The 13,546-nt window shown below is 43.0% G+C and overlaps 3 protein-coding genes across 6 annotated transcripts in view; 1 reads left to right on the plus strand and 2 right to left on the minus strand.

The window, feature by feature from the left end:
* The window catches only part of LOC134648133 (sodium bicarbonate cotransporter 3), a 74,851-nt gene that overhangs the window by 18,204 nt on the left and 43,101 nt on the right, over positions 1 to 13,546 (plus strand). The window lies entirely within an intron of this gene.
* On the minus strand, positions 3,906 to 5,237 carry LOC134648264 (uncharacterized). Its single transcript, XM_063502754.1, has one exon. The coding sequence runs from the start codon at positions 5,235 to 5,237 to the stop codon at positions 3,906 to 3,908; it is 1,332 nt and encodes a 443-aa protein (XP_063358824.1).
* LOC134648265 (uncharacterized) lies at positions 5,819 to 11,533 on the minus strand. The gene is made up of 3 exons (XM_063502755.1): positions 10,289 to 11,533; positions 8,940 to 9,870; positions 5,819 to 8,870 (listed from the first exon to the last, which is right to left on the minus strand). The coding sequence occupies exons 1-3, from the start codon at positions 11,531 to 11,533 to the stop codon at positions 5,908 to 5,910; spliced, it is 5,139 nt and encodes a 1,712-aa protein (XP_063358825.1). The 3' UTR covers positions 5,819 to 5,907.

A 13,546-nucleotide genomic window follows, 5' to 3' on the forward strand; every position in this document is an offset into this window, starting at 1 on the left:
TAGATATCTAGGGACTGGCTTTACGGGCAATAATAATGAGGCATGACAGGGGCCAGTACAGCGGTGTGAAATCACTACAACGCGATTGGTAGATGAGTTCGCGTCACGCGCGCCATTGGTTGACGAGTTCACATTAGTAGTAGTAGTAGTAGTAAACACTTTATTGCACAAAACAAGTACATAACACAGAGATAATCGCGTACATTACGCGCGCTATTGGTCGCAACTAGTTGCGTTAGACTGCACGATTGGCTGGAATTCGTGAGTAACACCGCTGAGCTTGTACCATTTTTAGTGCCCCATTAGCCCGTCCTTAGATATTATAGGTCAATGTTCTTGAGTAGGTATACCAACGGTCGCGTACCAAGAAAAGCATCGTGAGAAAGCTCCTTACAAGGTTCAGATATTAAACAGTTGCCGAATTCAACATCTACTGCAACAAACGAGGCGAGTCTTTTCAAAAGGGCTTATCTCAATATGAACACCATACAAAAATAAGCTTTTTTGAAAAGAAACTCCTCAAGCAAGGTTTTTATGAGCTCTCTTGTTGCTAAGCAGGCCGTAGTGTTGACCGGCTGCGTACTTAGGCTTAGATCTTTATTATCGTAATTGGTGTTATAAATCTAAGGTTGTGAGGCATCAGGGGTAGGTACCTACGCCGCACGACGTTTACCACAGATTACCAGTTGTAACGCCTGACGATATTAGCCTGTCAAAACGTAAAAGGCGACATGTGCGAACAACTGACAGGCTGATATCGTCCGGCGAACTGATAATCTGTGGGCCCCTTTAGACAGAGCTCACACACGAGGACAAATCGTTCGTCAACAGACAACAAGGTATTGATTACAAGTTGCCCTCTCTGTTGAATAACATTAATTTCGTTACATCGGTCCCTTGTTTGCGAAACGCAATTATTATCACGGTCAACTTGGCGGCTTAAGGTGTAATTATAAACGTTCCTCATACCCTGAGATTAAGTAACTCGGGTTCGCTTGGCTTTTGTTATGTACTTTGATATTTGTGTTTGTCACGTGGAGGTAAACCAGGCATCGGTGTTTGCGATTACCTACTGACATATTATTAGTAACTGAAAACACCGTTGCGGCAATTATAGTGTAACGTAATTAAGCATACTTTGTCTTTCGACCCCATACCGCAGTGAACGGGTTAAGTGTTTTTTTTCTGTGTGTATCATACAGAAAATTATTTCCGTATGAATGTTATAATATTTAACGAATTTAAGAGAGCGACCGTTTTGTGATAAAAACCATCAAAATATTATCAATATTTATAGTCATTTCAGTTAAGTAAATGGAATGAAGTGTGCTTTTCTTTTAGTCTAAATACAATGATAAAAGTATTTCAAAATTTCCGCTACATTTTTATTTTTAATACAGTAAAAAAAATACCTATTGTTTTGGGCTAAATACGGAAGTGTTTGACAACATGCAGAATTTTCCCAGTTCGACCCTTTTATCAAAACGCGTAATCATTAATCAAATTACAATACATTTGCCAACCCATTCCATTTTGTATGGTGCTTCCATATCGCAAAGCGCTCGTGATGATGAATGGTGAATGGATAGAATACCTCAAATATACTCCGCATTATTTAAAGCATTTACGAAGTCTCTTGATAAAAGTATATACTTAAATACTTTCAAATTTGTGAACCTCTGCTGTGAGCCGCTCTACCTATTTGAATTTTACACCATTTATACTCCAACAGGCCGTAAAGGCCTGAATACCTAAATGAAGCTAATAATTTGATGAGTACCCATGAACTAAAGTATGTGCTTACCTTCTTCGAGTACTTAAGGCACCAATAGCCAATACCAGCACCATACTAAAATTGATAAGGCTTGCTTTGCACTTTTGTATCATATTTGAGAAAATTATTTCTTTTATTCATTGTCTTAATTTTTACTTCTATGTCCAAAGTTTTTCGTTTTATACATTATTTAATTTTTCATTTTTTATTTTTTTGTGCATATTATATTTCATCATTCAATTTAAGAGCTGGGCTCTTGTCGGTGCAGCGTGATGAATTTGTCTCCACCTTGGTCGATCCGAAGCCAGCCCTTTAGCGTCCTGGTATGCTCCTTCACTTCATTATATTTATATTGCATAACAAACACATCGTAAAAAAGGTGAACTTAATGCCATTCCTGTCTATCTTTTTATTCTGTTCTAATATAATGTATGACCGCAAATAGACTTTCACGCTCCATCTAAAAGATAAGTGATCCATTGTTAATAGTGATCAAAACAGTACACAACGGCATATTTTAGCTCAGAACTCCACGCAGTTACGCCTTTCTTGACACGTGAGCAAGAAAAGCGTATTGTAGAACTTTCAGATAAAAGCGTGACGTTGAAAAGGTCGCTTTTAAAGCAGAAATATCACAGTTGGGACAAGAGACACGAGTAACGGTCAAGGTTACGTTGAAGTGCTATTTGTAATTGTATCACTTTAAGGCACTTGAAAGGTAAGTTCAATACGGCCAGGCGTGACTCACTCCGCGATTTCGTCGCTTTGCTACAGGTAGCTAAAAGTACATCCGTTCCGCCCCAATTTTGGGGAAAGCCATAAGCGGCGCGTGGCGCTGTCGCCAGTCGCCACCTAGCGGCCATATCTGTGCTGATCGTAACAGACGCTTTTTGTTAGAGAGTGAGTCTTCTGTACTTAGTACTAATATTTATTCTGTGATACGGCCAAATCCGTTCGCAGGTAATTCTGTACCTATTTGAGCGCCTTTTTCAGACAATAATACACGATTATTATCTTCATCGAAGGAGTAAATAGCAATTGCTTTTAGTTTCAGCAGTCAAAAGTAGCTGTGCGGATAAGAAAATACTAATACGAAAATTACTTTCGTGTTCGAGATTTCCCACAGACAGATTTGGCCGCATTGACATAAGGAAAGGAATGAAAATGGCCGCAATTACTTTTTAAACCACGAATTTAGCGTTTTTACGGTTAATTGAGTATAATAATAAATTAAACCTTTAAAGGTACGTACTACGGCGAAGGGTTAAGCGGGCAGAAAAAGGACTAAAAATAGGTTTAATCAACGTGGAGTCCCGAAAAGTCGACGGTGGCGTGTAAGCTCAAAATGATCTGTAACGGTTCATAAAATCTATTATTTTGTGATAGGTTTCTTTCATTGCAACAACTACATACAACTATCTACATAAAGGTTGTCTGGAAGAGATCGCTTTTTAGCGATAAGATCGCCTGTTTTTTTACCTCTGCTTGTGTTACTGTTTTCTTTTATTGAGATGTGCAATAAAGAGTATTATTTTGAATTTGTATTAGTATAAAGTAGGTACTTATAAAGTATAAAGATATTAAGGGTTCACATATCAACTGCAGCTGCATTGCTGCGGCGTCGTTGTTGCCGCCGCTATATCTGCGAATTTCCTTGATAAAATGGACGTGGACTCTGTGCGGAAAGAGAAGAGTCGTGGAATGTATTGCGCCCCATACATTCCACGACTCTTCTCTTTCCGCACAGACTCTATCTGCAGTTGACATCAGAATCGAACGTCGCCTTAAAGTGAATGAAATGGTTTATAAGGTAAACGTACTGGTGCTCAACGCAGTCCCAGTGCATGTCATCTTGAAACTTAAGTCATTGTCAATAGAGGTGTCAGCAGGGTGTCATCTATTGGGCATTAGCATGTCGAGCACTAGTACTGTCCGGAATCCAGGACAATTTACACAATTCGATAGCTAAAATACGGGAGCAACGAAAAAGCCGGCATTCACACAGAGCATTTTACTGACAACTAAAAAACAAAAGTATTTTATAAAAAACGTGACAAATATTAATAGACAAAAAGGTATAATCATATAAAACCTATTTCGTCCTCGACATCATCCCCCCCGTGTAGCAAAGCTACACAAATTCTTCGTTCAGTCGAGCTAGCTTTCTGGCGGGCCTCCTTAATATGCCCCCTTTGGTCGCCACGTCAGCCACTCTTACAATTCCATCTCTGCCCGGGAACACTTCCACTATACGCCCTATAGGCCAGACACCTCTAGGCAGGTCAGGGTCAACTACGAGGACAACGTCGTCTAATTTTAAATTGTGACACTGCCTTCCGTCGTTTCTTCTCGGCTTTAGACTGGGCAGGTATTCTTTAAGCCACCTGGTCCAAAAGTGCTCGGACAGTCGTAGAACCTTTTGCCACTCCTTTCTTGACGAAAATACACCATCGTCTAAAACGGCCGGTAGCTGCTGCGGTGAAGAGGTACCTATCAAGAAATGGGACGGAGTCAGGCTTTCATACTCTCTGTTCTCAGTAACGTAGGTTAATGGCCGCGAGTTTACTAGCGCCTCTGCCTCTAGGAGAAGAGTATGGAGTAGTTCCTCTCTGGGAGCCCTTTCTTTTAGAGTCACAAGGAGTGCTGTCTTAACTGTCTTAACAAGTCTCTCCCAACAACCACCCATGAATGGTGACGCCGGAGGAATGAAGCACCATTCTATGTGTTTATTGGCAGCAAAGTCTTGCACGGCGTCGCTGTAAAATTCGCACAGCTGTCTGTTGGCTCCAACAAAGGATGTTCCGTTATCGGAAAGTATCTTATTCGGAAGTCCTCGACGTGCAGTAAAGCGACGTATGCTCATTATTGCAGAATTTGCTGATAGACTTGCTACAATTTCCAGGTGCACTGCTCGCGTAGTCATGCACGTAAATAGGGCTATCCATCGCTTTTCCCGACGTCGGCCGATTGTTACTTCTACCGGGCCGAAATAATCTAGTCCGGTGTTTGTGAATGGACGTTTGTGGTGCTCTAGGCGCACATCTGGTATGTCGCCAGTTGGTGGGATGTGGGGCGTTGCCTTTCGCTTTAAACAGTAGGCACATTTTCGGGCAACCATGCGCACTTCGCTACGGCATCGAAGTATCCAAAATCTTTGTTTAAGTTCGTTAATCACCAGCTCGTTGAAGGCGTGTGCAGCTTCGACGTGGTAGTGCCTTATGAGTAGACGAACAGCTGGGTGACGGCCATCAAGAATAATGGGTGATGTAGTGGCATAGTCAACGTTCTTCATGTGCTTTATACGACTGTCCAGTCTGAGGAGGCCATCTTCATCAATAATCGGGCAGAGAGGATTCAATTTGCTCGACTTGGGCAAGGGCTTAGCTTCTCGAAGCAAGGCAAATTCTTCGCCGAAAAAATCGATCTGCGTCTGACGAAGAATGGCAATTTCGGCCTTCTGCATCTCTACGGCGGACAGTGGTGGAAGCTTAGAAGAAGGGTTAGTTTTGGTTTTGGAATTTGGATTGTCATGTGCCAAAAGGGAACGGAACTTATCGATGCACTGAAATATACGTGCAGTTGTACGAACCAGGCGCAACCATTCACTAAAACGTGAGGGATCTGGCACAACCGATGAAGGTTTGTCCAGATTGATGAGTCCTACATGCGTTTTAGAGGATTTTAACTCCTCCAAGACGGATGTAGTTTCAGGTGTCGATGGTTCTTTGGGCCATTCGCTGAGCGGCAGTAACAAGAAATCCGGTCCAGAGAACCACCGTGATAAATCGACGTCACGATCTTTTAATCTAGTCGCGTCATCCGCTACATTCAAACCACTTGGGACGTATTTCCAGTTGGTAACTTTGGTGATTTCGGTGATTTCGCCTACACGGTTCGCGACAAATGGTTTGAATGTCCGTGCATCACTACGGATCCAACTGAGTACTGTGGTCGAATCAGACCAAAAGTAGATCGCATCGGGTTTTATATCGTGACCGATGCATACCGTATTGGCGAAGCGGGAGGCTATCTGATCAGGCTAGCTTGGAGTTCAAGTCGTGGTATAGACGTAGGTTTCAAAGGACTCAGTCGGGCCTTTCCACCAATGAGAGACAGCTTTACGGAACCGCTCGTTAATGTAAAGCGCCAATATGCGACGCACGCGTATGCCTCCTCGCTGGCGTCTGCAAACATATGGAGCTGTCTGTCACGAATGATATCATCTGGAAACCCACATCTGTACCAGCGCGGAATTTTGATGCATGTAATCGTAGCAAGTTGTTGAGACCAAGCTTGCCACTTTTGAACGGCATGTGATTGCAGCTCAGTGTCCCAATCAATACCAGTTCGCCATGTCTGCTGGAATAAAATACGACCTTGATAACCAGAGGAGTCAAGAGACCGAGGGGGTCGTACACGCACATCAGGTAAGACAATACCTTTCGTTTTGTTAATTTGCCTTGGTCAGGTATGGGAGAACCAGTACGAAAACTAAAGGTATCGCTCTTTGGATGCCATATAAGTCCTAATGTTCTAACAAAAGCTTCAGGCCCTACATGTATATCTTCAACTACAGGAGCTCGTAAGTTTTCTGGTACCGCCGCAAGTGCAGCGGGTACGTTAGAGACCCAACCACGCATCTCCATGCCTGCCGCTTTGTGAACTGTTACTATGTCAGCTGCAAGTTGCGCAGCTTCTTGGACACTGTCAAGACTTCCTAAATAATCATCCATGTAATGATCACGAACAATAGCCTTTGCGGCGGCCGGGTAAGACCTTTGCAATTCCTGAGCGTTACGATTTTTTATGTATAAAGCAGTACAGGGGCTGCATACAGCACCGAAGATAACGGAAGTCATTCTGTATTCTTTTAATTGACAGTGAGGGTCATTCCTCCAAAGAAAACGTAAAGCGTCACGATCTTCCTGCCTAATCCTAATTTGAGGAAACATTTCTTTCACGTCAGCTGTCATTGCAACATGACCTTCACGAAAACGGAACAATATGTGTAGCAGTGATTGCAGGAGATCAGGCCCCGGGAGCAGGAGTGAATTCAAACTGACTCCCGAAGTCTTTGCGGCTGCGTCATGGACTACGCGCAGTTTTCGTTTTTGAGGGTGTATTACAGGAAAGTGGGGTAAATACCAACGTAAACATTTGTGTGTAACGCTTGTGTTTATTTTATCATGGTATGTTTCCTTTGGACACTCTTCAGTGTAACCTTTTGACATCATGTTATCGATAAAGGCACAATAATCTTTTTTGAGGTTAGACTCTCGAGCCATGCGCCTTTCCAAACCGTAGAACCTTGAAAGCGCTTGAGGATAACTGTCAGGTGTGTTTGGAATATCATTACGCCATAATAGACCTGCTTCGAACCTACCTGATGGCAAACGTTTGGCCGTGGATTCTAAAACCTCTAAAGCGTGTTTATCTTCGTTAGAGTACACATTTTCAGACTTAGAAATACCTATGGCATCAAGGCGAAAATAATCTTTCACAAGTTCGTCCATGGTGGTGTCACTAGCACTATTTTTGCTTGAAATGTGATTTATAAAATAGACGGGTTTAGACCAAATGTTGGATTTGCCGTGTAATACCCAACCTAAAACTGTACGTGTGGCAATCGGATCGGTTTGGGCACCTTCCCTAAGCTCGCGGCAGATAGTGAGGTACCAATGTTCTGCACCAAGCAAGACTTTAGGTGTAGCTTCCGATATTGAAAGAACGTCCGCTAAATCAGCCAAGTGTGAATATTTCGTAATGTCGCCTTGGTTGACAGTTTGTGTGAACAGTGACAACGAGTTTACGGCCTTAGCGTTGTTAACCGTGAATGTTTCAGAACATTGTTTACCTTTTATAGAAAAGCTAACATGTTGGATGGGTCTGTGTACTGACATTCCACAGGCTCCGTCAACTTTGATTGACTGCATGGGGCCAGTCGCTCCAATGTGGCGTGCCACCTCCCAGTCGATCATAGTTGACATGGAACCATCATCAAGTAACGCATATGTGTCATATTTTCCATGAGGTCCACTTATTTCAACCGGAATGACTCTTAAAAACACTTGAGATTCTGGACTTGACATTTCATCGTTTGAGTGTGATCCAGTGACGTTAGAAATTGTAACAGTTTTATCAATGTTTTTGTGTTCAATAACATCGTAGGAGGAAGACGGAGACTCTCTGGCAGCATTGACTACGTGAGGCGTCGCTGCTGAATGTAGCAATGGGTGATGAAAACGCTCGCACCCGTCGACACCACATCGACCGATTCTGCATGACTTCCACCGATGTGATTTAGATACCAGACACTTAGAACATATCTTTGCTTCACGCAACCAAATCCATTTGTCATCTAAAGTTAGCGACTTAAATTCCTCACACTCCGTAAGTTTATGTTTATTGTTACAGTAACGACATAGTTCGCTATTTGTGTTACGGACAGATGTCACATGTATGTTTTCACTTCGTGTAGGTTTGTGTGCAAAATTATTGTTGCCGACTGTACCATGTCGCCTACCTGACTCTGAAATAATGGCACCATTTCGCCTACCTAAACCTGAAGTAAAGGTGCCGGTTTGCCTACCTAACTCTGGCATAAATGTGCCAGACCGCCTACCTAAATCAGGCATAACAGTGCCAGGTCGTCGGGCGTAATCAGGTACTAAACCGTAACGATTGTGTTTTATAGCCTCAATATCAAGAAACTCAGACAGTAATTGAATTTTAGGCACAGATCGGTCACTTTTGTACGCAAATTCTTTCCACTGACTGTACAATATCGGTGTCAGTTTGGCTAACACACTATGAAACAGCTCTACCGAATAAATATGCTCTATCTGATCTAAGTTTCTAATTACTGCTATACAATTGCGCAATCTACAAGCAATGTTGTTAAGGTCTTTTTGATCAAAGCTTAGCTTTGGGAGATTCCGCACGAGAGTAATCTCGTGTAGCACGATCATTTCAGGGAGCGCGAACGTCTGCTCCAGCACGTCGAGCACTTGCTCGGGCCGCTCCGCCGTGTACAGCAACGACGACACACTCTCCAGGGCCTGGCCGCGCAGCGCACCGCTCAAACGCACAAGATTCTCTGTAGGCGTAAACAAATGTTGAGTATCGCGGTAAATACGTTTAAGCATTAACCATTCTGTTGTCTTACCGCTAAAAGGAGTAAGCTGTAATTTATGCGAGCACCTTTGAGAAATAAAATAAGGCTCGGGCCGATTTGACGGCAACTGACATTCTTTGTTATTTGAGTTGTCAAGCAACGGCATTGATGTCAATACCTTATTATTATTGCTCGTAGAGGTTTGCAATAAATTTGAATTGTCATTTATTGGTATTTGAAATGTCACAGGTTTTCTGTAGACATCGCGATGCATTTCATGATTTTCAGGATTATGACGTACCACTGAATTATCATGATTGCGATGCGACGCAATCATATCATTTGTGTTAGGCTTTTGACGTGTGGTATCTCGTTCTTGAGAGAAATATGGGTTGATAGGGTTGTTTACATTATTTTGTTGTATATAACAAGGTTCTAAACCTAAGTTTCTCTCGCGAACGTGAACCGTAGTAGAGTCTGCGCCCGTAGGCGGGATATTTATTAGGGCCGCATCAGCGTTGTTGTCAGCGGGACGAGGGCCACTATGGCTGACGTCGCGGACCCACGATGCAGTACGTGAATAAGATTGACTGACCGTATGAATGTTGGATCGTCCATCCACTTCTTGGGTTGCCAGTCTTGCCTCTATTTCGAGCTCTTCCACTTGCTTAGCTTGTTCGAAGAGCTTACGTTCGAAGTCAAGCCGCTGGCGTGCGACCTCCTGGTCGCGTTGTAGTTGCAGTAGCGCCTGCTCACGTTCAAATAGCTGCTGTTCACGCTCCAGGCTGCGACGCGCCAATTGGGCCTTCTCGTTCAACCTCAGTGCCTTTATTGTGGCTGATGAACGAGAAGACGACACACGCGACCTGTTACTGGGAGAAACAACATTAATGTGTTCCGCACTATTTACACGACACTGGCGAGGCGTCTCGGGGGATGATGTTGAGGACGAAATAGGTTTTATATGATTATACCTTTTTGTCTATTAATATTTGTCACGTTTTTTATAAAATACTTTTGTTTTTTAGTTGTCAGTAAAATGCTCTGTGTGAATGCCGGCTTTTTCGTTGCTCCCGTATTTTAGCTATCGAATTGTGTAAATTGTCAAAATGTCCCGGAATCCAGGACAATTTACACAATTCGATAGCTAAGATACGGGAGCAACGAAAAAGCCGGCATTCACACAGAGCATTTTACTGACAACTAAAAAACAAAAGTATTTTATAAAAAACGTGACAAATATTAATAGACAAAAAGGTATAATCATATAAAACCTATTTCGTCCTCGACATCATCCCCCCCGTGTAGCAAAGCTACACAAATTCTTCGTTCAGTCGAGCTAGCTTTCTGGCGGGCCTCCTTAATATGCCCCCTTTGGTCGCCACGTCAGCCACTCTTACAATTCCATCTCTGCCCGGGAACACTTCCACTATACGGCCTATAGGCCAGACACCTCTAGGCAGGTCAGGGTCAACTACGAGGACAACGTCGTCTAATTTTAAATTGTGACACTGCCTTCCGTCGTTTCTTCTCGGCTTTAGACTGGGCAGGTATTCTTTAAGCCACCTGGTCCAAAAGTGCTCGGACAGTCGTAGAACCTTTTGCCACTCCTTTCTTGACGAAAATACACCATCGTCTAAAACGGCCGGTAGCTGCTGCGGTGAAGAGGTACCTATCAAGAAATGGGACGGAGTCAGGCTTTCATACTCTCTGTTCTCAGTAACGTAGGTTAATGGCCGCGAGTTTACTAGCGCCTCTGCCTCTAGGAGAAGAGTATGGAGTAGTTCCTCTCTGGGAGCCCTTTCTTTTAGAGTCACAAGGAGTGCTGTCTTAACTGTCTTAACAAGTCTCTCCCAACAACCACCCATGAATGGTGACGCCGGAGGAATGAAGCACCATTCTATGTGTTTATTGGCAGCAAAGTCTTGCACGGCGTCGCTGTAAAATTCGCACAGCTGTCTGTTGGCTCCAACAAAGGATGTTCCGTTATCGGAAAGTATCTTATTCGGAAGTCCTCGACGTGCAGTAAAGCGACGTATGCTCATTATTGCAGAATTTGCTGATAGACTTGCTACAATTTCCAGGTGCACTGCTCGCGTAGTCATGCACGTAAATAGGGCTATCCATCGCTTTTCCCGACGTCGGCCGATTGTTACTTCTACCGGGCCGAAATAATCTAGTCCGGTGTTTGTGAATGGACGTTTGTGGTGCTCTAGGCGCACATCTGGTATGTCGCCAGTTGGTGGGATGTGGGGCGTTGCCTTTCGCTTTAAACAGTAGGCACATTTTCGGGCAACCATGCGCACTTCGCTACGGCATCGAAGTATCCAAAATCTTTGTTTAAGTTCGTTAATCACCAGCTCGTTGAAGGCGTGTGCAGCTTCGACGTGGTAGTGCCTTATGAGTAGACGAACAGCTGGGTGACGGCCATCAAGAATAATGGGTGACGTAGTGGCATAGTCAACGTTCTTCATGTGCTTTATACGACTGTCCAGTCTGAGGAGGCCATCTTCATCAATAATCGGGCAGAGAGGATTCAATTTGCTCGACTTGGACAAGGGCTTAGCTTCTCGAAGCAAGGCAAATTCTTCGCCGAAAAAATCGATCTGCGTCTGACGAAGAATGGCAATTTCGGCCTTCTGCATCTCTACGGCGGACAGTGGTGGAAGCTTAGAAGAAGGGTTAGTTTTGATTTTGGAATTTGGATTGTCATGTGCCAAAAGGGAACGGAACTTATCGATGCACTGAAATATACGTGCAGTTGTACGAACCAGGCGCAACCATTCACTAAAACGTGAGGGATCTGGCACAACCGATGAAGGTTTGTCCAGATTGACGAGTCCTACATGCGTTTTAGAGGATTTTAACTCCTCCAAGACGGATGTAGTTTCAGGTGTCGATGGTTCTTTGGGCCATTCGCTGAGCGGCAGTAACAAGAAATCCGGTCCAGAGAACCACCGTGATAAATCGACGTCACGATCTTTTAATCTAGTCGCGTCATCCGCTACATTCAAACCACTTGGGACGTATTTCCAGTTGGTAACTTTGGTGATTTCGGTGATTTCGCCTACACGGTTCGCGACAAATGGTTTGAATGTCCGTGCATCACTACGGATCCAACTGAGTACTGTGGTCGAATCAGACCAAAAGTAGATCGCATCGGGTTTTATATCGTGACCGATGCATACCGTATTGGCGAAGCGGGAGGCTATCAGGCTAGCTTGGAGTTCAAGTCGTGGTATAGACGTAGGTTTCAAAGGACTCAGTCGGGCCTTTCCACCAATGAGAGACAGCTTTACGGAACCGCTTTAAGTTGTTTGGAGCAAAATGTCCGGAATCCAGGACAATTTACACAATTCGATAGCTAAAATACGGGAGCAACGAAAAAGCCGGCATTCACACAGAGCATTTTACTGACAACTAAAAAACAAAAGTATTTTATAAAAAACGTGACAAATATTAATAGACAAAAAGGTATAATCATATAAAACCTATTTCGTCCTCGACAAGTACGTTTACCTTATTATTATATTTTTTGAATGAATACTTACGTTTTAGGTACTTCCTAAGGTACTTAAGTAATTTTCTTTACTTATCTGTTGTAGAAATGATTTTTCGGAAAATGTTCTAAAGATTTTAACTTAATATAATAATAACTTTCAATATAATGCTCAAAATGAACAGCTGAGGCTTCATCTGTGAAAAAAAAAGTTTTAAGCCAATTTTCTTCGTACGTCGCATTACCAAGCCGAAAAGTTGATTTAGACGGATTTCATTGTTAGGAAATTTCATTTATCTATTATAAAGAGAGAAAAAGAATATGTATAAGTAATTACATTATAAAATACCAAGCCGCCATCCGCCCACACAATCCCTAAATCGAGATAATTCTAACGAAATGAACGTACCTAATGGTAGTAATAGTCATTACGAACTAAAAATAGATTTCCGGAAAGAATCTAAGTCCTGAATATTTACCGAAAAAAATCAGAGGGAAGAAATAAATAAAAGGAGTACCTACTGAACTACTCTTTACATAATAGGGGCCCGATTCGGGTTTTGAACTAGATATCTATTAGACATCACCAAGATATGTCAGTGTCAAACAAGTGTCATAAGTGACGTTTTTGTTTGAAGAAACGTTGACACTGACATATGTTGGTTATGTCTAATCGATATCTAATATTTGACGTATCTTAAAGTTCGAATATGGCTGTAGGTAAGTATAGTAAACCAAATAAACAAAAACATAAGAAATATCTAAGTGACATTTTCAGGGCAACTCTGACGGCTGATAATATTGTTACAGTATATTCTATGCCGGTAGCGCGTTATTCGTAACCGAAAACATGGCATATTCAATTTTAGTTATAGTTATATGTGCCTAGAGTGTCTCACTGCTGGGCAATGGCCTCCCTCCGCCCTTTCCACGTATCCCTGTCTTGAACAGTCTCCCACCAGTTCCTGTCAAACGCGTCCAGATCATCGTCCTCGCCAACGCCGTCGAGGTTTGCCGCGACCCCGGGTTTGATGTGGGACCCAATGTTATTTTAGCCCACAAATCATCCGGGATACAGCAAACGTGTCCCGCCCAGTCCCACTTCAGCTTGGCGACTGTTTCAGCTACGTCCGCTATTTGTATTTTCGAGCGTAGTACA

The sequence above is a fragment of the Cydia amplana genome, chromosome 5, assembly GCF_948474715.1.
Source record: "Cydia amplana chromosome 5, ilCydAmpl1.1, whole genome shotgun sequence".
NCBI lineage: Eukaryota > Metazoa > Arthropoda > Insecta > Lepidoptera > Tortricidae > Cydia > Cydia amplana.

Bases quoted from the DNA above. Each gene is read 5' to 3' on its own strand.
- LOC134648265 (XM_063502755.1), bottom strand. From the start codon at position 11,533: ATGCAGAAGGCCGAAATTGCCATTCTTCGTCAGACGCAGATCGATTTT. The intron at 9,871-10,288 runs GTAAGAGTGGCT...AAATATTAATAG, and splicing joins TCCCGGGCAGAGATGGAATT to ACAAAAAGGTATAATCATAT. The intron at 8,871-8,939 runs GTAAGACAACAG...TTACGCCTACAG, and splicing joins ACAGCTTACTCCTTTTAGCG to AGAATCTTGTGCGTTTGAGC.
- LOC134648264 (XM_063502754.1), bottom strand. From the start codon at position 5,237: ATGCAGAAGGCCGAAATTGCCATTCTTCGTCAGACGCAGATCGATTTT.